The sequence below is a fragment of the Myotis lucifugus genome, unplaced genomic scaffold, assembly GCF_000147115.1.
Source record: "Myotis lucifugus unplaced genomic scaffold, Myoluc2.0 scaffold_690, whole genome shotgun sequence".
In the NCBI taxonomy this organism is placed as follows: Eukaryota; Metazoa; Chordata; class Mammalia; order Chiroptera; family Vespertilionidae; genus Myotis; species Myotis lucifugus.
Genome location: NW_005871738.1, coordinates 165977 through 192657, shown reverse-complemented (window position 1 = coordinate 192657; position 26681 = coordinate 165977). Strand labels below are relative to the sequence as shown.

The 26681-nt window shown below is 52.3% G+C and overlaps 3 protein-coding genes across 7 annotated transcripts in view; 1 reads left to right on the top strand and 2 right to left on the bottom strand.

The window, feature by feature from the left end:
* ZBTB4 (zinc finger and BTB domain containing 4) overlaps positions 1–12057 on the top strand; it is a 15019-nt gene extending 2962 nt beyond the window's left edge. Inside the window, 4 exon segments of the mRNA XM_006105497.3 lie at positions 5168–5237; positions 5866–6861; positions 6863–6933; positions 7561–12057. Of these exon segments, the coding sequence (XP_006105559.2) occupies positions 5168–5237; positions 5866–6861; positions 6863–6933; positions 7561–9490 (3067 nt within the window). The 3' untranslated portion in view covers positions 9491–12057.
* A 2128-nt stretch (positions 12058–14185) lies between these two features.
* Positions 14186–22562, bottom strand: CHRNB1 (cholinergic receptor nicotinic beta 1 subunit). Of its 3 annotated transcripts, none has more exons than XM_006105494.3 (11): positions 22447–22562; positions 22226–22365; positions 21657–21701; positions 20798–20907; positions 20596–20704; positions 20073–20220; positions 19547–19756; positions 16735–16892; positions 15288–15469; positions 14831–14978; positions 14186–14521 (listed from the first exon to the last, which is right to left on the bottom strand). In XM_006105494.3, exons 1-11 carry the CDS (start codon positions 22499–22501, stop codon positions 14381–14383), a joined length of 1446 nt encoding a protein of 481 aa, XP_006105556.1. In that variant the 5' UTR covers positions 22502–22562; the 3' UTR covers positions 14186–14380. The 3 variants fall into 3 exon arrangements, with proteins under 3 accessions (XP_006105556.1, XP_006105555.1, XP_014303122.1); XM_006105493.3 differs by having other exon boundaries at positions 16735–16958; positions 22447–22560; XM_014447636.2 differs by lacking the exon at positions 22226–22365 and having other exon boundaries at positions 16735–16958; positions 22447–22529.
* A 129-nt stretch (positions 22563–22691) lies between these two features.
* FGF11 (fibroblast growth factor 11) overlaps positions 22692–26681 on the bottom strand; it is a 5808-nt gene continuing 1818 nt past the window's right edge. The window contains exons 2-5 of one of the 3 annotated variants that reach the window (XM_023746529.1): positions 26040–26150; positions 25736–25839; positions 24821–25166; positions 22692–24559 (exon numbers count right to left, since the gene is read on the bottom strand). In XM_023746529.1, the coding sequence (XP_023602297.1) occupies positions 24489–24559; positions 24821–25166; positions 25736–25839; positions 26040–26150 (632 nt within the window). In that variant the 3' untranslated portion in view covers positions 22692–24488. The remainder of the gene's footprint in view (positions 24560–24820; positions 25167–25735; positions 25840–26039; positions 26151–26681) is intronic. The other 2 variants (XM_006105492.3, XM_014447638.2) reach the window with 2 other exon arrangements.

Below are 26681 nucleotides of genomic sequence, written 5' to 3'. Positions count from 1 at the left end.
GTTTGGGGGAATCATTACATCAGGCAATGCCTCCAAAGCCCTGGAGGTGTGTCAGGCACGGGGTGAGCGCCCCAGAAGTGGCCGAGTGACAGTCATCATCCCAGCTCCTGACCAGCCCAGTCCTGCACTGAGGATGACTTCCTTCCCAAGGGGGGACAGACTACAGGCAGACTTTGAAGAAGACAGGTTCATGCATTCACCAAAATTTTTAAAAATCTCCCATTACATATCAGACACTGTTCTAAGCACTGGGGATAGCAGTGAACAAAGCAGACAAAAATCCCTCCGTCCGTCCGTCCCTCCCTCCCTGGCCAGTGTGGCTCAGTTGGTTGGGCGCAGTCCCGTACACCAAAGAGTTGCCAGTTCTATTCCCAGACAGGGCACATGCCCAGGTTGTGGGCTTGGTCCCTGGTGGGGGGCATGCAGGAGGCAGCTGAACGATGTTGCGTTCTCACATCAATGTTTCTCTCTTCTCTCTCTCAAAATCAATAAACTTAAAAAAAAAAAACAACTCTTCCTCCCTTGGAGGTTACATTCTAGAGATAAATGAACAATATGTTTTACTAAGTGTCAAAGAGAAAAATAAAGTAGGGGAGAGGGACAGGAAGTTTGGGGAGGCAGAGGGTGGCCAGGGAAGACCTGGGGTGGGGGTGGGGGTGGGAGGGTGTGGGGTGTGGGGGTGTGGGGTGTGGGGTGGGGGGGTGGCTTTTGAGTCTAGACTTAATGGAGAGGGGCAGCAAGGCATGAGGCTGAGAAAACATTCCAGGCAAAGGGAACAGCAGGAGGCGGAGTGTCTGGTGGCCGTGCTCGGATGCCCACCTCAGTCACACCGCTAAGGCCACACCGCCCGTCAAGAGTAGAGAAGCAGTAAAAACAAATAAACTAAAAACCACAGAGCCACCAAACCTACCATGAAGCCTGACTTCTGCTTCTCTTCCTTCACTTCCCCGCATCATTTTCTGGGACGACGTTCTAAGATGATGATAAGAGTGAGCGCTTACTGAGCATTTACTGTGTGCCAGATGCTCTTCTAGGTTCTACCAGTTATCAGCTCACTTATTCTTCAGAATAACCATACAAAGTGGGGACTTTTCCCTTCTCATTGACCAGGAAACTGAGATCCTGGAGGTTAAGTAACTCGCCCAGAGTCATTTAGCTAGTTCTTCTCCACCTCCCACAAGCCCTTGCTGTGCAGTGGCCCGTGGTGGGGCAGTTGAACTCAGCAGAGCTGGGTTCAAACTCTGGTTGGTTAGCAGGAAGACCAGGGGCAAATCACACGGCTACCGTGTTCACTATACCTGAAAGTGAAGCGTGTAGAGTATTTAAAGCCTCAGTTTCCTCATCTGTGCAGTGGGGTTGATGACAGCCCCTGCCTTACTATGGTCCTTTTTGAGCGTTGAAATGCGATGATGCAGATAAAACGCTTAGCTCTGTACTTGGGACATAATAAGTATTTCATAAATGGCAGCTACAAGTACGTACCATGATTATGATGTTTCTAGGTCAGCGGTCGCCAACCGGTGGTCTGGGGACCACTGGTGGTCCGTGAGGCCTGAGAGGTTGGCGACCGCCGTTCTAGGTGATCTCTGAGGGCCAGGCCAGCTTTGGACGTCTCTGGTTCTAAGAAGCCTCAGTGGGCCTTGTCCAAGTCAACACAGCCACGCTCAGCAGGCACCACGCCTCAGCGGGCGCCAGGCCGGTATGGGTGCAGGTGGGCCGGCCTGGCCACGCCAGTGTGTGGGGGCTGGAATTGAACCTTTGCTTTGCTCACTGCAGGGCTGCTACTTCCTGGAGGAAGGGCCTCTCCTCTAATTTTAACGTGGGCTGTTGAAAAAACACACACAACTATTTTTCTGTACTCTACTCACATTTCTGACATCAAGTGTGTGGGTTTTCCCCTCACTGGGTGTCCTGCAATTCACTTCTGACACCAACTACCTGGAAATAGTGTCACGTCCCACAGGTTAAGGGTTCGGTCCCACAAGAACGCCCCCCATTCAGATGCCAGTTGCAAATCCAGGCCTCCTGTGTTCTGACTGACCAGCTATAAATTGGGGTTTACCATGACCCCTTCCTCAGATTTGATCATTTGCTAGAATGGCTCACAGGACTGAGGGAAATCCTTATGTTTACTGGTTATAATAAAGCATATGATAGTAGAGACGAATAGACAATGGGGAGGTGTGCAGGACAAGTCTGCAAGGGTCTTGAGCGCAGGAGCAGAATTCTGTCTCCGAAGAGTTGTGATGCGCCATCCTCCCAGCAGGTGGATGTGTTTGCCAACCTGGAAGCTCTGTTGAGCCCGTAGTTTAGGAATTTTTATGGAGCCATCATCACGTAGGCATGATCAATCATTAACTCAGTCTCCAGTCCCTCTCCGCTCCCCAGAAGTTGGGGGTGGGTGGGGCTGAAAGTTCCAAGCTTCTGTCATGGCTTGGTCTTTCTGGCGACCAGCCCCTGCCCAGGAGTCCACCAGCAGTCACCTCATTAGAACAAAAAAAATGTTCCTGTCACCCAGGAAGTCCCCAGGGATTTAGGAGCTTGGTGTCAGGAAGCAGAATCAAAGACCAACCATTAGAACAAAAGATGCTCCTAATGCTCTTACCACTTAGGAAATTTCAAGTTTTACAGGCGCTCTGTCATGGAGATGAAGACCAAATATATATATTCCTATTATATCAGAATAGCATAGCTCATAGCTGTAAACAAGCCCTTCACCCTGGTTTGGTATAGTCAAGAACACAGGCTTTGGAGCCAAACTTCCTGGGATCAGGTGCCAGCCCTGCTAACTGCTCATATATTCTTACGTGAGCTACCTAGCACCTCTGAGCCTCGGTTGGTCACTTAAAAATGGGGAAGCTGCCCTAACCCAGTGGTCGGCAAACTCATTAGTCAACAGAGCCAAATATCAACAGTACAACGATTGAAATTTCTTTTGAGAGCCAAATTTTTTAAACTTAAACTATATAGGTAGGTACATTGCTATTAACTTAATTAGGGTACTCCTAAGGCTTAGGAAGAGCCGCACTCAAGGGGCCAAAGAGCTGTATGGGGCTCAAGAGCCGCAGTTTGCCGACCACTGCCCTAACTGGTTTGGCTCAGTGGATAGAGCGTCGGCCTGTGGACTGCAGGGTCCCGGGTTCGATTCCGGTCAAGGGCATGTACGTTGGTTGCGGGCACATCCCCAGTGGGAGGTGTGCAGGAAGCAGCTGATCGATGTTTCTCTCTCATCAATGTTTCTAACTCTCTAACCCTCTCCCTTCCTCTCTGTAAAAAATCAATAAAATATATTTTTAAAAAATGGGGAAGCTAGCCTGGCCAGTGTGGCTCAGTGGCTGAGCGTTGGCCCATGAATCAGGAGGTCACGGTTGGATTCCATGTCAGGGCACATGCCCTGGTTGCAGGCTCCATCCCCAATAGCGGGCGTGCAGGAAGCAGCTGATCTGATGTTTCTCTTATCGATGTTTCTATCTATCCCCCTCCCTTCCTCTCTCTAAAATCAATAAAAATATATTTAAAAATAAAATGGGGAAGCTAAGCTACTTTTTAGGGTAGTGAAGAGGAAGGAGTAAATGAGGTAATGCAAGTAAAGCATTGACCCTTGGGGGTCCCAGTGGGCCGATGGCTGTCACGGGAGGGAATGCTCTCTTTCCTCACGTGACAACCAGACCCACCTGCAATCCAGCAACTGACGGGTAGCACCGACCCAGGTCTGTGCCTGGCCATTGGAGCCGTTGAACTTGTGCGTTCACCTCTGTTTATCACCTGCTTCTCCAGGGGAGGAGTCAGAGCAGTATTTGGGGGAATTGAAATGGACTTCGGAGGGAAGGCCTTTTAATCCAGATGGTGTGATTACTACGTGGGAAGATAAGGTTTTTATGGGGTGGTGTGAACTGTGTGGGGAACTCCTGACGCAGGACACGTCAGAGAGCGTGTGACCCAGGGCATGCGAAGGAGATCGCTCCCAGGGCGGACGAGAGGGGCCAAGAGCTCTGCTCTCAGGTCAGCAGGCCTGGCTCTGTGCACAGGCCCCACCTGTTGCTATCAGCTCTGTGTGACTTTGGCTAAGTCACTGTATGGCTCTCGAACTTAGATCTTCAACTGAAAAATGCAATCCCAAAGCCCTGGCTGTGCCCACAGGGAGAGGGCGGCTGTGACGTGCCTCTGTGTGGTGATTGCCACAGCTCGCCTTTGGGTTGCCTACTGTTCCTTTTGGATAAGCTTCCCAGAAAGAGGTGAGATAGGAGTTGTGTCCCACCCACTCCCGCAACCCCTATTTTATTTATTTATTTTTATTATTATTGATTTCAGAGAGGAAGGGAGAGATAGAAACATCAGTGATGAGAGAGAATCATTGATTGGCTGCCTCCTGCACACCATCTACTGGGGATGGAGCCCGAAACCCAGGCATGTGCCCTTGACTGGAATTGAACCCGGGACCCTTTAGTTTGCAAGCCGACGCTCTACTCACTGAGCCAAACCAGCTAGGGCCACAACCCCTATTTTAAAGCCAAAGTCCTAAGACCCCTAGCTCTCAGAGTAAGGAGTGGGACCCAAGTTTCCTCACTCCTGATCTGGTGGCCTTTCCAGTCCCTCCAGAGGCTGGAGCAAGCTGGGCACTTGTGTAAGAATTGTGGTCTTTGGTGGTCCCCTGGCACCTGGGCCAGAAATCCCCTCAAAGATTTATGGGGCTGGCACCTGTGAGAGGAGGTCCTTTCCTAATTTGAATATCTAGCAGCTTGGTCCAATAAAAAGTCTCAAGCAAATCTATTTTGATATGTAAATGAAGCCATTATAAAAAAGACAATATGCAAATGTTTGACTTCCTTTGAACTTTAAGATTGGGCCAAAGGGACTTGAGAGTGATCCAACAGGCTTCCCTAGACCTAGAGGACTGCGCGAAGCTGCTGTGTGTTTGAATTGGGAATATGCAAATGATCTTGTTCCTGTGCTGATGGGGCCAGCGGAACAAGGCTGCTCGACTCTGTGTGGCCTCCTAGGTCCCGCTGGCTGTGGCTAAGCAAATAGCTGACAGAGGCCCCGGGGAGGGTCAGGGTCTGCAGAGCAGCCGTGTCCTCTTTGACCATGAGCACTGTCCCACCCCCTAGCTCCTGGGGTGCCTCCCATTTCAGGTCTCTCACTGAGGACATGGTTTGTTCCTTCACAGAGGGAAGAGGCCCGGCCGAAGGGACTTGCTGAGCCACCCTCATTCTGCTCCATGGTGGCTGTGCTCTCAGGTGAGGCGGTGAGAGGTCTGCAGCTGGGAAAATTTGGACCTGAGGCAGCAGGCCAGCCATTTTGTCTAGCCTTGCAAGTCTTATGAAATGGTCATCAGTCCAGTGGGAAAGAGGTGTCCGTTGCTTATTTTTCTAGCCTGTGACTCTGGAGGTTTTAACCTTGGACCTTCATCAAGACCTGAGGTGTCCGTGGCATCTTCCAGCCCCAGATGTCTGACATACTGGTGTTGGATGCTGGCCAGACGTGGGTGGCTAAGGTTAACCCCTGACTTCTGTGATCGGAAGTTAGTCAGCCTTCCACTAGTCCAGCCGTGGGCAAACTACAGCCCGTTTGAAATGAATAAAACTAAAAAAAAAAAAAGACCGTACCCTTTTATGTAATGATGTTTACTTTGAATTTATATTAGTTCACACAAACACTCCATCCATGCTTTTGTTCCGGCCCTTCGGTCCAGTTTAAGAACCCGTTGTGGCCCTCGAGTCAAAAAGTTTGCCTACCCCTGCACTAGTCTCTGACCAACAACATTTGGCCCCCCACCCCACCCCCAGCTCACCTCCCTGAGTCTTGGGGCCCCTGCTCTCTGCCCAGCCTCTGAGATGCTCCCCTGACTTCTTCTCCTCTGTCTAGGCTGGTGCCATGCCCCCCCCAGCAGAGGTGACGGACCCATCCCATGCCCCCGCTGTCCTGCGCCAGCTCAATGAACAGCGGCTCCGTGGCCTCTTCTGTGACGTCACCCTCATAGCCGGAGACACCAAGTTTCCTGCTCACCGCAGCGTCCTGGCTGCTTCGAGTCCCTTCTTCAGAGAGGCTCTGCTTGCTTCAGCTCCACTGCCCCTCCCACCAGTTATTGGGGGCTCAGTCCCTAACTCTGCCACCACCACAGCTGCCTCCTCCTCTTCCTCTTCCTCTTCCTCCTCTTCTCCGCCTCCAGCCTCGCCCCCCGCGTCCTCCCCACCCAGGGTCCTAGAGCTGCCAGGGGTCCCAGCAGCTGCCTTCTCTGATGTCCTCAACTTCATCTACAGCGCCCGCCTTGCACTACCTGACGGTGGCGGGGATGGGGCAGCCGTGGCAGAGATCGGAGCTCTGGGACGGCGCCTGGGCATCTCCCGCCTACAAGGCCTGGGGGAGGGAGGTGACGCCTGGGTACCTCCTGCCCCAGCCCCCATGGCCACTTCTCAGCCCGAAGAAGACAGCTTTGGGCCTGGGCCTCGGCCAGCCAGGGAGTGGGAGAGTGACAGGGCTGAGGCCCAGGGCCCTGACTCGCAGCCTGCCCTGTCCCGACAGCCCCTGCCCTGTCCCCGATGTGGGAAAAGCTTCATTCATCCCAAGAGGCTCCAGACCCACGAAGCACAGTGCCGCCGGGGGGCCAGCGCGAGGGGCTCTGCGGGGCTGGGAGCCGGGGGCTCTGGCCCTAGTGGCCCCACAGGCGTGGACGCCTCAGCCCTGCCCCCCACCGTGGGCTTCAGAGGTGGCCCAGAGCACGTGGTGAAGGTGGTCGGCGGCCACGTGCTGTATGTGTGCGCGGCCTGTGAGCGCTCCTACGTGACCCTGTCCAGCCTGAAGCGGCACAGCAATGTCCACTCCTGGCGGAGGAAGTACCCCTGCCGCTAGAGGAAGTACCCCTGCCTGTGAGAAGGTGTTCGCCCTGGCCGAGTACCGCACCAAGCACGAGGTGTGGCACACCGGGGAGCGCAGGTGAGTGTCTGGGAGGGCGGGGGGCGGGGGGCAGTGAGTCAGCATCAGCACTGGGGCACCACATGGGCATGGAGCCTAGGAAGTCATCCTGAGACTCCTGCTCACCACTGGCCCCGCTCACCTGCTCCTCATCACTTACCCATCTGCCTGCTTTCAGCCCCAGCTCCTTCTGCTGATACTTATTAGCACCCCTAGGTGCCACGACCCGGCTTGGTGCTATGAATTCCAAGGAGGAAGGATAAAAGTTACCCTCACAGGAAAAGACTATGCCCATCAGTCGTTATAATATGTATTTCCATAATGTGTCCCTGTTCATAAGACATTTCCCCTGTCATTTGAGCTTAAAAGAAGGCCTGGTGAATTAGGCAAGGTGTGTGATTATTCCCAGATGGAACAGCTGAGGCCCACTGTCTCACAGCTGGGGTGGGACACTGAGCTCGGTAGGAGTGGTGTCCCCCCCGAGGCTGGCAGGGTGGGATAAGCAGCGGGAAAGGAGGGTGAGCAAGTGGCTGAGGGAGTTCTAGGTCTGAGTGGAGGGCAGTAGAGGTTATGGGAAGCTGAGGCCCTGGCTTCAGGGCTCCTGGCTCAACTGGCTCTGTCCCTCCCGTTTCCTCTGTCCCGGCCCAGGTACCAGTGCATCTTCTGCTGGGAAACCTTCGTCACTTACTATAACCTGAAGACCCACCAGCGAGCCTTTCACGGTATTAGCCCCGGCCTCCTAGCCAGTGAGAAGACACCCAATGGAGGCTACAAGCCCAAGCTCAATACCCTCAAGCTGTACCGCCTGCTTCCCATGCGGGCAGCCAAGCGACCCTACAAGACCTACAGCCAGGGAGCCCCTGAGGCCCCTCTTTCTCCAAGCCTCAACACACCGGCCCCTACAGCAATGCCAGCCAGCCCACCGCCTGGACCCCCACCTGCCCCAGAGCCTGGCCCCCCACCCTCCGTCATCACTTTTGCCCACCCGGCTCCCTCTGTCATTGTTCATGGGGGCAGTAGTAGTGGTGGAACAGGGAGTGGGCTGGCCAACACCGGTGGGGCCCAAGCCGCCTCGGTCATCACTTACACTGCTCCCCCGAGGCCCCCCAAGAAACGTGAGTACCCACCTCCTCCCCCAGTGCCTACACCCACACCAACCAGCCCAGCCACAGCGGGCAGCCCCGCCACACCTGCAGGGCCTGCCACGGCCACAGAGGAGACCAAAGGCCGCAACCTGCGGGCCGGAAGGACTCTGACCTACATGGCCAAGCCGGCTGGCGGGAGTGGCGGGGATGGGGGTCCTCCCGCAGGGCCCGGCCGGGGGCCTCAGCTTCAGGTGCCCCCTCCACTGTGTCAGATCACTGTGCGGATTGGCGAGGAGGCCATTGTCAAGCGCCGCATCTCAGAAACTGACCTGCGTCCTGGGGAACTGAGTGCAGAGGAAGTGGAGAGTGAGGAGGAGGATGAAGAGGAGGACGAGGAGGAGGAGGAGGAGGAATCGAAGGCTGGCGGGGAGGACCAACTCTGGAGGCCCTACTACTCGTACAAGCCCAAGCGCAAGGCTGGAGCTGCAGGCGCAGGCGGCAGCGGGGGCAGCGGGATACCCAGAGGCCGCAGGCCACCTCGCTGGAGACAGAAGCTGGAACCGAGGAGCTGGGAGGAGACCCCAGGGGCTGAGGCCCCCACAGGGCGTGCCTGCGGGGAGCGGAGGCACCGCTGCGGGGACTGCGCCCAGACATTCGCTACCCAGAGGAAGCTGCGAAAGCACCAGGAGGCCCACGGTGGGGGCTCCCACAGCTCCCGGGCTGGACGGAGGTCTTCCACACGCTTCGCCTGCCCTCACTGCGCCAAGGTGTGCAAGACGGCCGCTGCCCTGAGCCGCCATGGGCAGAGGCATGCTGCTGAGAGGCCTGGGGGCACCCCCACACCTGTCATTGCCTACTCCAAGGGCAGCACGGGCACCAGACCCGGGGATGTCAAGGAGGAGGCCCCCCAAGAGATGCAGGTCTCCTCATCCAGCGGGGAGGCCGGTGGCGGGAGTGCTGCTGCGGAGGAAGCGTCGGAGGCCGCCTCAGTCCAGGACCCTGTCATCTCAGGGGGTGAGGAGCTCCCAGTGGTGGCAGGAGCGGGCGCCTATGCATACCCACCTGTGCAGGAGTTCCCACTGGCTCTGATTGGAAGCGGCCGGGAACCTGGTAGTGGCCGGGGAAAGCCTGGGAGTGAGGGGCCCGTGGGGGCTGGGGAGGGGGACCGAATGGAAGGGATAGGAGCTGCCAAAGTCACCTTCTACCCCGAGCCCTACCCCCTCGTCTATGGCCCCCAGCTCCTTGCTGCCTACCCTTACAACTTCAGCAACTTGGCTGCGCTCCCAGTTGCTCTTAACATGGTCCTACCTGATGAGAAGGGTGGGGGAGCCCTTCCTTTCCTACCAGGGGTCTTTGGCTACGCAGTCAATCCTCAAGCAGTACCCCCTACGCCCCCAACTCCGCCTCCCCCAACTCTTCCTCCACCGGTCCCCCCTAAGGGAGAAGGGGAATGGGCAGGGATTGAAGGAACCCAGAAGGGAGATGTGGGGTGAGCTCTGGACCCAGATCTCCCCTTTCACCAGATGCCACCCTCCCTGAACCCCCCGCCACTACCAGCTCCCTGGCCTCCTTGCCCCCGGGAGCCCCTCCACACTCTTGTGCAGGGACTTAGGGGCCCCTGGAGCTCAGGGGTCAGGCTGCTTTGTGTGAGATTGTAGTTTTCCTATCTCCTGGGAAGGGATCTTTGGTGGTTCCCCTCTCGGTTCTCCTCCAGGGAATGACCTCCATGAGGGGCAGGGCCAGCTCCCATTCCCTTGGCCAGCCCTCGGGGCAACTGAGCAATATACTTACATGAATCTCTACTCATGGCCCCCACCAGCTCTGAATGTCTAACCCGCCCCCCTGATTCGTGTTCCTAGGGGGAAACCATCTCTCTTCCCTATGCTCCTCCCTCCTTCTGAAGCGTTCTCTAAGCCCTTGCCCAGATGCTTCCTAGCACATTCCATTCTTGGCCCAGGGCCTGGACCAGACCATTGTGATACCTGACACCCACCCACATGGGAGCTTGGCTTTGGATTCTATCTTCCGATGGTGGATTTCTGTGTCCCTTTTTCCTTCACGTTAAGATGCCATGCCTTCCTCGGCTTCCATGCCTTTGGATCTTCCATATCCCTCCTCAAACTCCTAGACTCTGGAGATGGCCTCTTCCAATCCAGGTCAAGGGGGTGTTGGGGAGGAGGGCTACCCATCTGTTTCTTTCCCAGCCCAGGGCAGCACCAATCTTGGTTCTATCTTGACCCCCAAATCCAGTGAGTCCCAGATTCTTCCAAGGCAAAAGAGGTGAGTAGATCACATCTCTTTCTGCCTCTACCTATGGCCTCTTCTGGGCTAAGCCAGATTTGGGGGCTAGGAGGGAGGACCTCCATATGGAATGGGGAAGGGAATCTACTTTTTCCCTGTGTGTTTTTTTTTTTCTTCCTGATGGTTTCTCCCAGACTAGACCAAATAGCCAGAAAAATAATGGGGGTTGGATGGGTGGGTAAGCTCAAGATTTGCACATGACCTCCCATCCTTACCTTTACCCCCATCTGTCCCAGTACCACTTCCCTCACCAATCACTCCAGATGGTTTTGGGGAAACCATACTATTCCCTTGGTGGGCTTTGGGGTATCCCCACCAATTTCCCCTCCAAAATAGCACCTTATACCCCATCTCTGATTCAGTTCCCCACACCCAAAGATCCCAGCCTAGGGATGGGGTGCAGGGACCTTAAATAGTCCCTAATCCCTAATTTGCACTAGTTAACCCTGGTCAGGGTCCCTATGTTTCCTTCCAGTGGGTTGTTGGAGAAACATTTGCTCCTAATTCTGTGATAACAGGGCCTCCCCACTCTGTGATTGGATGAGCATTTCCCATCTAACCCACCTCACCCAAAAAAACCCAGCTCATAAGGGGAGAGCCAGTTTTGGGGAGCAAATTTGAAAAATGGGAATTAGAGGAGTGCAGTTTTAGAAAAGGGGAAAGTTGCTATCATCAAAATGGCAGCCTTTTTCCCAGCTACTGTTTTCTGGGGCCAAGATGGCTGCCCTCTCAAAAGATGTTGAAAGGGCAAGATCATGGCTTTTAGAGGGAGGTGAATTTGGGGGAAGGGACAGGAGCATCCTCCTGCCTCCTCTTACCCTCCCAGACTACACAAAGGGGGAGGTTCTTGACAGGCTCCCTGAATGTTAACTATGGAGGAGTGTCGCTCCTTCACTTCTCCTCTGTCTCTTTGCACTTTTCTTGGTCTTGGCCACAGTCCGAGTGAAGAGTTTTCCTACTGAATGTACCAAGTTCCAATTTTTATGGGAGAAAAAAAATTTTTTTAAACAGGGAAAAATGCAAAAAAAAAAAATCACTAAAACGTTCCCACAAATCTTGTTTCTGGCACTTTAGAAAAACTGCGAAAAAAGTACATAATAAAGAATACATATATATATATCTATATCTACACACAGATTATATATATATATACACACACAGCGGAACCACAAGAGAGACGGAGGAAGGCTTTGGAGGCAGGGGCCAGATGGGATGACAGTCCCCTTATATCCTTAACCTGAACCGCTGAGGCAGAAAGGCACAGGAGATGGAAGGGGTGGAGGATGGACCAGGGAATTGTAATTTCTGCAGGTCACAATTCTAAAACCATTTTGGGAGAACTGAGATTGTAGACATTTATTTTTTTGAAAATATGATTTAGGGAAAAGTTTCCAGAATTTGGTGGTTCTGGGCAACAAATGAGATTGTGGCAAAATGGCGATGAAAAGACATGGGGAACTTGAATATTGTGAATTTCAGATGTTGGACATGGGGGTTTTGCAATTTCATCTTTTGAAAAGTATCGTCTTGTCAGTTTGTGCCCTTTCCTCATGTTCCCTGGGAAGAAGGGTGATGGTGGAGTAGGAAGGCCACTGGTTCTGTGCCACAGCACGCGAGATTTAGAATTCTACAGACTCTAGTTCTATATGTAGTGAGGACCCAGATTTAGAGAAATTGACCAATATTTATCTCCGCATTTGTGTGTGTGTCCAACTCTCTAGGCCAATAAACCAACAAGACAAACAAGCTGTGCTCCGCAGTGGGATGCCAGGTGCAATTATTTGTGTGGTCGGTGGGTCTGGCTGGACAGGGACGTGCTGACCTTGTCCCACAGCGATCCTTGGGAGTTGTAGCCCTATTCTCCCTCTTAGGACAACAACCTCCAGCAATTGAGTCAGTGTGAGGTACTTCATTGTAATTGCAGCAGCCTACTAGGCTCCAGCTGACTTTGGTCTGACCTCCAGGCAGAAACATTAAACTCCGTTCAGTTCACACAGCCTGCTGGGCACAAGATCCTCATGTCCCAGAAAGGCATTGCCTTAAAGCAGGTGTAACCCTTTCTCCAAATTGAAAGGAAACAGGCACAAAATATGGGATGGCCGTAAGAGACACAACAACCTTTCTTTTTCCACTCCTACCCTCCCATTGGCTTCAACTCCTGTCCCCCATGCCCTCCCCTGTATTTTGTCTAGTGTTACAGAGGGATGGGTAAGTAAAATGAGTGAAGCTTGTCAGGTGGGTGGGGGCTTTGAGGAATTGATCAGAGTGGGCAGCCACTAATGAGCTCTAGCAGGTTGCTGCCAACAGGGGAATCAGGTCTGGTGTTACTGTAGGTTTTTAAAATTTTTTCAAGAGGAGCCAGAAATCCAAATTTCTCTGTGAAATACCCACATTTTAAAATTAGTTAACTAATTTAAATTTAACATTATTCAGGCCAAGCCCTAGCCCAGTGATGGCGAACCTATGACACGGGTGTCAGAGGTGACACGCGAACTCATTTTTTTGGTTGATTTTTCTTTGTTAAATGGCATTTAAATATATAAAATAAATATCAAAAATATAAGTCTTTGTTTTACTATGGTTGCAAATATCAAAAAATTTCTATATGTGACACGGCACCAGAGTTAAATTAGGGTTTTTCAAAATGCTGACACGCCGAGCTCAAAAGGTTCGCCATCACTGGGATAGAGCGTCGGCCTATGGACCAAAGGGTCCCGGATTCAGTTCCAGTCAAGGGCACGTACCTTGGTTGCAGGCTTCCCCCCACTCCTCCCAGGCCCCGGGCCTTGGTTGGGGCTTGTGCAGGAGGCAACCAATTGATGGCAACATCAACATTTCTCTCTGTCATTCCCTCTCTCTTCCACGCTCTCTAAAAATTAATGGAAAAATATCCTCAGGTGAGGATTAAAAAAAAAAATTATTCAGGCCAATGCCATGGGCCAAACAAAACACAAGTTTACAACCTCTGATACATACTACATAGTGCTTTTGTTCCCATCTATAATTATAAAATCGTAATATGCTAATTAGAACGGATGTCCTTCAGGATGACCTTCTGGACGAAGCCTGGGCTGCGAGGGAAGACTGGGTCCCGGGTGCCAGAGGGAAGCCAGTGCCGGCAGCCGGGGGAAGGAAGGCCTACTCTTGCACGAATTTCGTGTATTGGGCCTCTAGTCTTCTCATATGATCCTTAGAGTAAGGATCAGATACTATTATTAGCGCCACTGTACGATTTAGAAACTTAGCGCAGTTTAGTAGCTTGTCCAAAGTTTAAGCACCAAAGCTGGAACTTGAAGATTTTTTAAGTGCAATTTTTCTCCTTTTTACAAATACATCCTTTTAGAAATACTTATCTTAAAGATAATACTTATTTCAAAACATATTACGTTACAGAACGGTAAAAACAAAAATGACCACTAGTCCCAACATGCAAACGTAAGTGCTATTAATTGGTGTATTTCCTTCCAGAAAAAAAGTTCCCTATTTATTCAACAAATATTAAGCAGGACATGTGCTAGGTGCTGGGGGTACAAGACACAGTTCCTGCACTCATAAGGCTTACAGTCTCATTCTTGTTCTTTGTTCCTTTTTACTGGGAACCTGGGTGTTGATAGTCAAAAGAGTTTCTTTTTTTTTTTTTTTTTTTTTTTTTTTTTTTTTAATATATTTTATTGATTTTTTTACAGAGAAGAGGGAGAGGGATAGAGAGTTAGAAACATTGATGAGAGAAGAGAGATCGATCAGCTGCCTCCTGCCCGCCCCCCAGTGGGGATGTGCCTGCAACCAAGATACATGCCCTTGACCGGAATCGAACCTGGGACCCTTGAGTCCGCAGGCCGACGCTCTATCCACTGAGCCAAACCGGTTTGGCTCAAAAGAGTTTCTTTAAGAAGCCAAAGAGTAAATAAACTGATAGTGCATTTCTGGAGGGCCCAAGGCTTCCGTATGCCCACTCCCACTTAGGTTCTCCCTGGAAACAGAATGACACGACTGGATCCCTAGTGAAGGAGTTAAGAGGCAGAAAGGGACAGAGCCAAACTCTCAATTCAGCTGACCGAGGACTTAGGTCTTGACTCTAGGTCCTAGGGAAAGGGGTCGGGCGGGGGCAAGTGGTATGTGGCGTCCAGGAAGATGACGAGGGTCCCGACACTCGTGAAGATGATGAAGGTCCACAGGAAGAGGCGGTCCACTACCATGGCCACAAATTGCCAGTCTTCCTTCAACTGGGGGTAAGCAGAGAAAACTGTCCCTGAGCTCCAGACCCCAGGGAAGGCCACCCCCCAAGTCCCTGTACCCTGTCCTGGTCCTCCTACAACAGCTCTGAGATTAGGGCAGGCTGCGAAACTACCAACGATTGGTGACAGTAAAGAACCAGTCGGATTTAAAAAGGAAAAAAAGAACCAGTCGGAAAACAGGGGGCGGGACCAAACGAGGAAGCTTCCAATCAAAAATAGAAACGTAATGTTAGAGGCGGAGCCTGAGTTTGAGGGTGGAGCCAAGGCTGTGCCCGGCTCCACCCTCACCGGACTTACCGCATCGTGGTCCTCCTGTTCCTGCAGCTGTCGAGCGATGTAACTGATCGAGGAAACGACCTCCCGTAACTCGGCGGGCAGGCCCACGGCCCGGTTTGGACCATCGATAAATCGCCGTAGATCCAGGGCAGACAATTCAGGCTGGAACCTGGAAGAGGCGGGACCGTTTGGTCAGGTCCCGGGTGCAAAGACACAGCCTGCGTTCGGGCTATAGCCCCCGCCCCAACATCCTGCCCCTTTGCAAACGCTTTCAGGCTCTCCCCGCCGGCGGCAGCGACTTCGCCAGCCTCCCGTAATTCCTCCCGTCTCTATGGCGTAGCCTCCACCTTTCAGCAAAGTGGGCAGCAGAAGGGGTACTACAACTCCCATGATGCTCAGCATCTTTGGGGAGCTTAGGCCGCCTGCCCCCGCACAGACTCCTGGGAATTGTAGTTCTCCCTCTCTGAGTAGGTTCTACCTGTTGGGTTTGGGGAAGAGAAAATCGTTCGGTGGCTTCCGGATGAAGTATTCATCTGTACCCCGACCCCAGCCACTCCCCGGAGACTCCCTGAGGGCTGCAGGGGCTGGCTCCGGCATCTGGTCTCTCTCAGGCTTGGGCCTCTTCAGACCCAGGTACAGAGGCAGCTTGTGGATGAAGATCTGCGGAGTAGAAGAGGCGTGTTGGAGGGGGCTCTCATGCTTTTAGACCAGAAGGGAAACAGCCAACCACCCCCACACCACATGCCCATTCCTAAGCATGTGCGCATATGTCCCCCAGAGCTCCACAGGCAGGGAGAGGCAACCACACAGCCTTCAGAACTCCTAAGTGGACGGGAGCCATCCTGACTGGAGAGGAAGGTTATGAGGCTCTACCATGATAGTGCCTAACCCTGAGGATGCTTCCCTGGGACCCTGGATGGGCCGTATTGATGATGAGAGTGTGCCGGGGTTCTTGTCCCAGCATCAAGAAGGGTTCAGGAATCTGGAGGGGCTGTGCGTAGATGACATAGGAATCCAGAGACTAATAAAGAGTCCGGAGACGAAATATAATTTTGTAAGGCATTTGGGGGGTCAGAGGACCTTAGCTAAAGGAGCTAAGTTCTAAGATCTTAAGTCTAAGGCAGCGGTTCTCAACCTGTGGGTCGCGACCCCTTTGGCAGTCGAACGACCCTTTCACAGGGGTCGCCTAAGAGCATCCTGCATATCAGATATTTACATTACGATTCATAACAGTCGCAACATTACAGTTATGAAGTAGCAACGAAAATCATTTTATGGTTGGGTCACAACATGAGGAACTGTATTTAAAGGGCCAGAAGGTTGAGAACCACTGGTAAGGCCTTGGGTTCTCTCATCGTCCCCAGGACTCCATGCTTTTTATTAACACAACTTGTCCTGAGGCGAGACAGAGATATACACTTCAAAGGGTCAGGGTTTGGTACAGAGTCCATTGTCAGAATGGGGGAATTAGCCTACGGCTGTTCAGGTGCTTGGCCAGTAGGAGGCAATAACATGTAGAATAAGATGCCCTTTAACTGTCTGGCAGCCACAATCAGTTTCCTATTCAGGTGGGGAAATGCCTTTAGCCATTCCCAACAGGTGACTACATGTGTGACTCAACCCTGTTGAGTTCCCAAGTCTCATCAACCTTTTGATGGAACTCTTGAAATTTTGACATGCTGGAACTGGTCTACGGCAAGAGTGTGGGACCTATGAAATGGTAATGATGGGAGGGCACATGTAATTGTGCAACGTTTGGACACCCAGCAGGCCTTGGCACTTCAACAGTCCATGAAGAGTTGTAGTTCTCCCTCAGGTCTGTGAAAGGGAAGGTTGAAGTGGTAGGAGGGAGAAGTCACACCTGGACAAAAAGCCAAATACTAAGATTAAGAGTTAATACAAGCTAGAGGAGGAGATCCTCTTACCTGACGGACCCAAAGGGGCATTTGGTGGGTGTGAGGTGAGCGATGGTGCAGGTTGAGAACAACAACGCTAAGGATGACTGAGAAGGTGACGAGGACCATGGTAAACATGAGGTACTTAATGATGATGGGGACAGCCAGGGAGGTCTCAGGCACTTTGTCTGCCAGCAGCAACAGGAACACAGTAAGAGTCAGCAGGGCAAAGATTGAGAGCCCCATCTTCTCTCCTTGGGGGGGCAGAGGGGAAGGCAGAAGAATTAGGCTTTGCCGGAAGACAATCCCGTGGCATAACTGGTGACCATGTTTCCAGCCAGACTTTTGGAAGGACCAACTGCATGCAAATGATTCCTACATTTATACCTCCAGCCTGGATTTATTCCCTTACACTTATATTCACCTGCCAACTAAACCTCTCCATTAAGTTTGAGATGTTCAGTAGACATCTCAAACTTAACATGTCTAAAACCTAACTCCCTCATCACCAACTCCTCCCATAGTCTTCCCATTTTATAAATAACAACTTCATCTTTCCTGTGGCACAGGCCAAAACCCTTTCAGTCATTCTCAGCTCCCTTCTCTCTCTCATCCCACATCCGATTCATAGCAAATCCTAATGGCTCTACCTTCAAAATATATCTTATCACATCTACCCCTAACACTCATGGAGGTATAAACCACCATTACCTCAGGTCTGAGTTATTATAAAGGCCTCCTCTTTGCTTCATCCTTTGCCCTTCCCCCCCTCTGTTCTCAAGAGAACAGCCAGATTGATCTTTTTTTTTAATTAAATATTTGTATTGACTTTTAGAGAGAGAGGAAGGAAGAGAGAGAGAGAAACTTCAATTGGCTGCCTCCTGGACACCCCCTACTGGGGATGGAGCCCACAACCTGGGCATGTGCTCTGACCTGGAACAGAGCCAGCAACCTTTGGGTGCACAAGACGAAGCCCAACCAACTGAGCACCACTGGCCCGTTAAAATGTTAATCAGTCCCTGCCCGCATGGCAGCGTGGCTCAGTGGTTGAGCGTCAACCTATGAACCAGGAGGTCACAATCTGATTAATATGTTACACAGATTAACTCAATTCTAACCTTTACAACAACTCTGTGAGGTAAGTACTGATTATCTTAGAGCAAGTGCTCAAAAATAGCAACGACAACACCACCACTTACATAGAATTTACTGGGTACGCTCATGAACTCTGTGATCCTCAAAGTAATCCTATTCTGTAGGAACAACCATTGTCCTTGTTTCTAGATTAGGAAACTGGAGACACACAGAGATTAAGGAATTTGCACAAAGTTACTCTTACTATATTATGCTGCCTCCTAGAGAAATGTTGGCTATTACTGCCAAGAGAAATAGGAGTTTAAGAGACACTAGTAGGTGGCCCAGCAGGTGTGGCTCAGTGGTTGAATGTTGACCTATGAACCAGGAGGTCATGTCTCTCTCTCCCTCTCCCTTCCTCTCTGAAATCAATAAAAAAAAAAAATTAAAAAAAAGAAGAGAATAGTAGCCCAGGAACCAGGAGGTCACTGGTTCCATTCCCCGTCAGGGCACACGCCTGAGTTGCAGGCTCAATCCCTAGTAGGGGGCATGCAGGAGGCAGCCAATCCATGATGTTTCTCTCCAATTGATGTTTCTATCTCTCTATCCTTCTCCCTTCCCCTCTCTCTCTAAAAATAAAGACATATTTTAAAAAAGAGAGAGAGCCCTAGCTGGTTTGACTCAGTGGATAGAGCGTTGGCCTGAGGACTGAAGGGTCCCAGGTTGGATTCCAGTTAAGGGCACATGCCTGTGTTGCGGGCTCGACCCCCAGTAGGGGGCGTGCAAGAGGCAGCCATTCAATGATTTTCATCATTAATGTTTCTAATCTCTCTCCCTGTCCCTTCCTCTCTGAAATCAATAAAAAAATAAAATAAAATATAAAAATAGATAGATAGATAGAGAGAGAGAGAGAGAGAGAGAGAGAGAGACTAGTAGGTGTCTAAAAAGTGAAGGAAGGAGGATACAAAGAATGAGGACAGGGAAAAGGAGCGTTGTCTAAATCTGGGAGATTGTTGGCCAGAGGAGTAGAGGTTTCAAGGATGAGATACTAGTATTCTGAAGTATTCAGAATTTACTGGGTGAAAAGAAATGAGCAACAGAAGACAGGCAGAGCCTGAGGCTGGAGGAAAAATCTGGATCCAGATAAAAAGGCTCTGGTTGCCCTAACCGGTTTGGCTCAGTGGATAGAGTGTCGGCCTGTGGACTGAAGGGTCCTAGGTTCGATTCCTGTCAAGGGCATGTACCTTGGTTGTGGGCACATCCCCAGTAGGGGCTGTGCAAGAGGCAGCTGATCGATGTTTCTCTCTCATCGATGTTTCTAACTCTCTATCCTCTCCCTTCCTCTCTGTAAAAAATCAATAAAATATATTTTTTTAAATAAATAAATAAATAAAAAGGCTCTGGTTGAAGAGAAAACCTGAGTGAGATTGCTGAAGCACAATCCATGGTGGCTTGGCTTGACAGAAAAACCTTGCCTGGATTAAAGGTGGAGAGGAAGAAGCTGAGCTCCTGGTAAAAATGAGGGCTGGGCCTGACCAGTGTGGCTCAGTGGTTGAGTGTCAACCCAGGAACCAAGAGGTCGAGGTTCCATTCCAGTCAGGGCACATACCTGGGTTTCAGGCTCCATCTCCAGTAGGGGGTGTGCAGGAGGAAGCTGGTCAATGATTCTCTCTCATCATTGATGTTTCTATCCCTCTCTCTCTCTGAAATCAATTAAAAAACAACAACAACAAAAAAAACACGAGTGCTGGGGCCGCTTCTCCCTTACCTGCATCTGGCGGCAGGTAGAAGACGAAGATGGCCAGGAGAGTGATGAGGATGCATGGGGCAATGACATTGACCAGGTAGAAGAGAGGTTTCCGGCGAATGATGAGGTAGAAGGTGACTTCTTGATGCTGTCCCTCTCCCACTCCCCTGGGATCCACTGGAGGCTGGATCAGCCGAGAAGGCTTGTGGATAATCTCCCATTGGCCGTTCTCTTGGTGAAGGGGAAGAAGAAAGGGAGAAGGGGACACAGATGTGGGGCCTGGTCCTTGCTGGTGCCGGTTGCTCTACCACATTCTAGAGCAGAGGAGGCTGATGCGATAAGGGGTTAGCTGTGAACACTAGACTGGACAGCCCATCACTAATAAACTGAAATAAGTCTCAATTTCCATATTTGCACAGTGTAGCTAGTCATAGCTATCTTGCCGACACCGCAGGTTTGTATTGGCATTGCTGATGGAGTATATTTATCAGCCTGTTAGAAACCGGAAGCCATAACAGCCATAGATGTGGGATCCAGGCCCACTCACCAATGAAGGTCCCTTCATGAATGTCCACTTCCTGCCGTTCCTGCCCATCCAGGCCCACACCAGTGTGCAGGCTGACCTCTGAGCTGTCATAGCTATAGGAACGAAACACCATGGTGCAGTTCTGCCAGTCAAAGGGAAAGTAGGTGACCTGAATGGAAGGAGGAGTCACTAGAGCTGGCAGAGAACTGGTCAGGGCTGGGGGAGTTAGGGTGATCACAGGGCAGACAGGGGTCATAGAATATGGAGCACCAGGAAGATGAGGGCCACCAGGAGCGGTCACAGGGAAGCGGGGGTCACAAAGGAATTGGAAGGTTATTGGGGGGGGGCAGGGGCAATGGAGGGGAGTTACTGAGGAAGACTGGAAGTCAATGAAAGTGAGCAATGAAACAATGGAAAATCAGGAGGCTAAGAGAGATGTGAGGGTCACGAGGGGTAATGGAGGAGGGAGGGGTGGGAGTCAGGCTATCTGAGAGAGGGAGGGTTTCTACGAGCGCCTGGAGTTCCCCGGGTGGGGCCCAGAGACCTGGATGCTGCAGCTACTGCGATAGTTGCCAGGGGGCTGCCAGCGCACGGAGCCATCGGAGGCTACCACGACGTTAATGTCCAGCGCGACGTCAAAATTGCCGTCATTGCTGCGGGGAAGGCATCTGCTCAGGTGGGGACCAGGCCCAGAGCCTCGCCCACCCACCACCCACCCCCCAACCCCTGTCCTGGAAAGACCCTACTTGTTCAGTAGCACCACATCTGGGAGCCACACGGATCCAGCCGTGATGCGGAGTAAATCGATGCCTTCGTACTCGGCGGGGTCCCAGCTCAGCCTGTAGTCATTCCACTCCTAGGAAAGCAGAGGCCGAGGGGGGCTGTCAGGGGCTGGAGGCTGGGGGGAACCTGGGAAGGTCCGAGGGAAGCGCGCAGTGAGCGCGAGGGTGGGTGAGATTCCGGAGGCCAGGAGTTCTGGTTCCGGCTCCCCCTGCACTGGCTCGGACTCCAGCAGCTGATTCCCCTTCCCTCGCAACGGGTCCCAATTTTTTAGTCCGTAACAACGAAGACGTCGCACTAGCTGTCCTCTAAAACAGTGGTTTCCAAACTGCAGTTCGAGACCCGTTCGTGGGTCAGGAATCAAATTAGGGGCCCCCAAATAGTTCAAAAAAATTAGAATGAAAAATGCACGAAGTACAACTCCCGCAGTAAAGATGGCATTGTTTCCCGAAGCTTCTGTTTCAGTTTGTTTGTTTTTAATATATTTTATTGATTTTTAATAAAGAGGAAGGGAGAGGGATAGAGAGTTAGAAACATTGATGGGAGAGAAACATCGATCAGCTGCCTCCTGCACGCCCCCTACTGGGCATGTGCCCGCAACCAAGGTACATGCCCCTGACCGGAATCGAACCTGGGACCCTTCAGTCCGCAGGCCGACGCTCTATCCACTGAGCCAAACCGGTTAGGGCTGTTTCAGTTTTAAATGTGTTTTTTTGTTTTCTGTTTTAGTTCATAATGAAAAAATTATTTTTGACTGGGCCGGACATTCGAGGACATTTGTAAAGGCAGCGGGACACCCTTTCCCACCCGGGGGGGTCTCCGTACCAGGTCTAAGTACACCTTTGTGCTCATCTCCTCATCCTTCTCGTTCTAGAAGGGAAAAGTTTAAAAGGTAGAGGTTATATAAGCGGAGATAAATGAGGGGGTTCGGCGGGTCCAGCTCTCCCTGGAAACTCCCCGCTTTTTCTGAGTCCCACCCGCTCGGGCCCAAGCCCCGCCCCTACCTCCGAAACTTCCTGCGGTCTCTGCTGTCAGTCAATTCCCCCGCAAGTCCCGCCCCAGGAGCCCCACCCGCAGCTCCAAAGTCCGACCCTGAATCTCCGCCCGCTGCTGATTGACGCGACCGGCACCAAGCTCCGCCCAGCCCGTGACCCCGCCTCAAGGCCCGCCTTCCAGTCCGTCCATCAGCCCCGGTTCCACTCCAAGATCCGTCCGCAGGCGGGTTCATCCCCGCACCCGGCTCCACCCCCGGCCTGTCCAGCAGTCACGCCGATGTCCACCCAGGCTCTGCTAGTGACCGGTCCATCTCTCAGCCTCGTCCCGCCCCCGTCGTCCCTCCGTCCACGCCCCCAGCCCGCGGGCCAGCCTGACCTCCACCGCCCGCGCGTCCTCACCAGGCTGATGAGCTGCGCCAGTCGGAGACCAATGCTGACCCTGACGCGGTCTCCGACCTCGCGCGCTGGCCGCACCGAGCTGTCATAGCCCGAGAAAAGTTTCTCGCGGAGCCGGCCTTCTGCCTCCGAGCCGCGGGCGCCTGGAGGAGGGCACTCAGTGAAGCAGGGTGCCCGGCCATGACCGCTGGCCCCGTCACTGTCCCTCTGAAGCCCAGACTTACCCGGGGCGAACGGCGCCCCCAGCAGCAGCGGCAGCAGCAGCGCTCCTAGGGTCATAGCCCGGCCGCGTCCAGTGAGTTCGCTCAGTGAGCCACCGGGATGGCCAGGGCAGGGGAAGTGACGAGGCGCCCAAGAATGTGCACCTGTTGTTGGGGGGCAGCCGCCAGCCCACCCGCCCCGCCCCTGGGACTTGATCCCGCCCCGAACAACTGCCAGTGCCCGCCACCCACGGATAACAGACAACACGTCCGTTGTATAAATCTTCTTTATGTGAGAATGCAGGGAGTGGACCCTGGCGCCCCGGGAGCAGAGCCAGGACACGGTGGGGCCCGGGCGGTGTCTATGTGGGGGGAGGGAAGCATCAACCCCTCTAGCCCTCCCTTTAGGCCTCCCCAGTCTCCCCTGCCCAGGTCTGAGGCTGCCCAGAGCCCACCTCCTAGTTCACTAGTAGGTTCCTGATCTTTTCCAGGCCTGCCCCTAGCTCTCCGTGGTTTTTTGTTTTTTCAGAAGAATCTAGTCAGGCCCTTGTTAGGTACCTAACACACAGCTGAGGTTATAAGCTGTAAAGTAAAGCAAGTTCTATTCAGGTAGAAGCTCTGGGGTTATATGAGTTCTGGAACCCAAGAGAGGCCCTCACCCTCCTTGTCCTGACTTAGGGGAGAGTGGTGGGACTTATTGCTGAATTGGGGTATCTTCACTGGGATGGTCAAGTCTATATCATGTTTTTTATTATTATTGGGTGACACTGGTTAACAAAATTATACAGGTTTCAGGTGCACAATTCTACAACACATCATCTGTATACTGTAAGGTCTATGTCATATTCTTTTTATTCTAGACCCATTTCCTAAAGACCTCAGCTTTAGAGGGGATCTGGAAGGAATTCTTGCTGAGGTAGCTGTGTTCCTGTCCCCCAAACCCAGACACAGGTCCAATTAAGTCATGATTTTGACCCCTTCCCCATCCTAGCTCCCCCACAATGAGCCATGGATTCCTTCTAAAACTCCTCAGCCCTTCTACAGATTTATTTCCCTGGCCCCAGCTGGATTAAACTGCATGTAAAAATAAGGTTAGCATTCTCTAGGAGGAAGAGTATGATTTATAGAAAATTATCTAAGTAAAACAAGAAGTAGTTATTAATTCATCCAGGACTTAATTCTTTTTGAATAATAGCTGGGTCCTTCCCAGAACTCATTCTTAATAGGTATCACTAGAGAAGTTGGGAGGATGGGTCTAGATTCTAGAGCAATAATATGGCTATATAGGCCCCAGTTCCATCCTGGAGGGAAGGGTGGAGAGTCGTGGTCTATATTCTAGAGCTGAGGTTCAGAAGGAAGTATGGCTCCATATGTGTCTAGAACACCATGCTCTAGTATTGGGTATCTCTGGGATAAAAAAAGTTAAACCTGTAGTAATCTGAGACTGGCCCCAATTCAGGCCAAGGCCAAGAGCTGGACAGGGCTCAAATCCAGCCTCTCTCTGCTTGGAAACCCGGGGTCTGTCTGGGTTGAGGAAGCCTGGTGGATCCAGCACAGAGCCTTAGTGCAGAAATGGCCCTGGCTGAGGTGCCTGGTGTTGCAGAACCTGTTCAGAACAAGGCAGAAGGTGGAGTAGGGAAAGGACACTAACCCTGAGCTCCAGTAGATCTATAAATCTATGGCTCAGAGGCCATGAAAAGGGCTCCAGGAACTGGCTGAGCCTGGGGAGGGGAGTATTTGAGTCCTGTTCTCTGTTTGGAACCCCGCAGTGCCATCTTAGGAAAAGGCTTTGTGCGGGGCGGGGGGGGGGCGGGGGGTATAAGTGTGGAAGGAAAGAAGTGATCAGCCAGGACCATTTTCAAACATTCACCTCTAAGATCCAAGCATCTAAGGGTTTCAGCAGTTCCTAGGCTCCCTCAGGGTAGAGCACCTGGTGGGACCTGGCTGCTCAGGGCATGAGTATGGCCGCTGGGGTGAGAGCAGGTCCAGGAGCAGGGCTGGGAGACAGGCTGTGGCGGTGGCTAGACCGGTGCAAGTGCAGGAGTGTCCAGTCCAGGGTCTACATTTCAGGGGGCAGGGGGACTGGAAGGAGAAGTCTCGGGGACACTGTGGAGAGAAGGCTCCCGGTACATGGCCACTGTGAAGGGGAGAGAGAGGAGCAGAAAGGAGAGTTAGGCACAGAGAAACCTAGGCAGAATCAGAGCTCTGAAAGGGCTCCCTTCCCCTATATTCATCCTCTGAGAACCCCAACCCCATAGGAGGAGAACTCCCGAAAGGCCAAAGTCTTCCTGGCTTGGTCCTCCTCACACTTGTAGCCCCTGAGATGCGTGTCACTAAATGTCCATGTCAAGGTCAATACCCTTCCACGTGGTCCCCATTTTCTCCAGTCCATACTCACCCTCCAGGAGCTTGGGCACAAAGTGGGCAGCTGCCTTGGTCTTCTTGACTCGATTTCCCTTCATGACTCGGCCCTCTTTGTCCAAGCCTAGGTACCAGGCCCGGCCAGAACGGCACTGACGGTAGAGAGCAGAGGCGTACAGGACATAGTAATTCTCAAAGACACACTCCTTAAAGCGACACTCAGCTGTGAAATGTTGCTGAGGAGACAAAGACCCAGGAAGGCACACACAGACAAAGAGACAAAGAGACACATCACTGGACAGAAGGGAGCCCTGGGAAGAACAAGCCAAAATATAATCCATACATTTCAGGCTGGGAGGGCCAACTTCTGATCCATGTGGGAACTGGGAGGAAGAAAGGACAAGGAAGCATCTGGTAGGCCCCTGAGGGTGAGGAACTAGACCAGTGGTTCTCTACCTTCCTAATGCCGCGACCCTTTAATACAGTTCCTCATGTTGTGGTGACCCCCAATTTCATTGTTACAAATTGAACATAATTAAAGCATAGTGATGAATCACAAAAACAATATGTAATTATATATGCGTTTTCCGATGGTCTTAGGCGACCCCTGTGAAAGGGTCGTTCGAACCCCAAAGGGGTCGCGACCCACAGGTTGAGAACCGCTGAACTAGACTCTCCACTCTATTCCCAGCCTCTGACCACGCCCTATCCTGAATGACTCTGGGGCAGTGAGTGATAATGAAGCCTGGAAGGGGTAGGATGAGAAATTGGGGCCCTGAAAGGCCGAAGGCGTTGGACAGTCAAGAAGCCTGGGGGTATCTGGAGGGCAGTAATACAGGACACCAGCAAGCGCTGGCGTGGGAGGGAGTCCTGAACCGTAAAATAGCTGTAGTCGAGAAAGGTGTAGCCGGGGAATCTGCAAACCCCGAGCCACTCAGCCTCGTTGTCTCACCGAGCTGTAGAGCAGCCCCTCAGCATTCATGGCCATGTAGTGACCCAGCTTGGCACTCTGGATGGTAACCACACGGAGCCCCACGGGGATCAGATTAAAGTGGGCTGGGGATGGAGAAAGGGGGCATCAGTACCCCAGGCCTTGCACCCCCATCTGAGCTCCCCCCCCATCCTAGCTTCACTTCCTCCCTGGGGAGTCAAAGAGGCAGATTGAAAACAACAGAAACTCGAGCAGGCATGGGATTGCCCTAGTCTCCTAGCCCCACTATCCCCCTTCCCACCCAGGGGCCGGCTTCCCCTCTCACTGAAAGAGCTGGTGTCCTCTGGGGTTCCCTGGATGCTCCCGTCGGGATTTGCCTGGAGGTAGAAACCCTGGCGGCAGAACAGTTTGGTGACGATGCCTTTAAGTTGAGGCTCTAGAGAAAGACACATTAATCTTTAAAAATGACATCTCTGTTCCCAAAAACATTCCTACACTTGGTGGGATCAGAGGGGGGGAAAGAAGGGAGAGTGGAGGGGAGGAATAGAGTACTAGGGCCCCGACTTTCTGACCCTCCAGGAAAGCTCTCTCCCCCCTCTCCTGGATTCCTGAGGAGGCTGAGGTGTGGGTGCCTCCTGCTTCCTCTAACCACAGGCTTTCAGTGTCATGTATTGAAATTTATTGAAATGGATTAATTCCTACTCCACAGCTCAACCAGAATAGGGGTGGAGGAAGAGAGGAGGAAGGGCAGAGGTACATCAAAAAGCAGAGGGTGACAGGCAGGGCTGCTGAAGTGACATTGTGTTTGCGAATGTGGGGGGCCGCAAGGTGACCACAGGGTAGGGGCGCCCCCTCGAGAGTGGGGGTGGGTCTGGGCCTGACGCTGACTCAGCACCTGCTGCTGCTGCTGCTCCCTTGGCACGGGCCTCGCCTTGGCCCAGCGCCGGCCAGTCTGACACTGACCCAC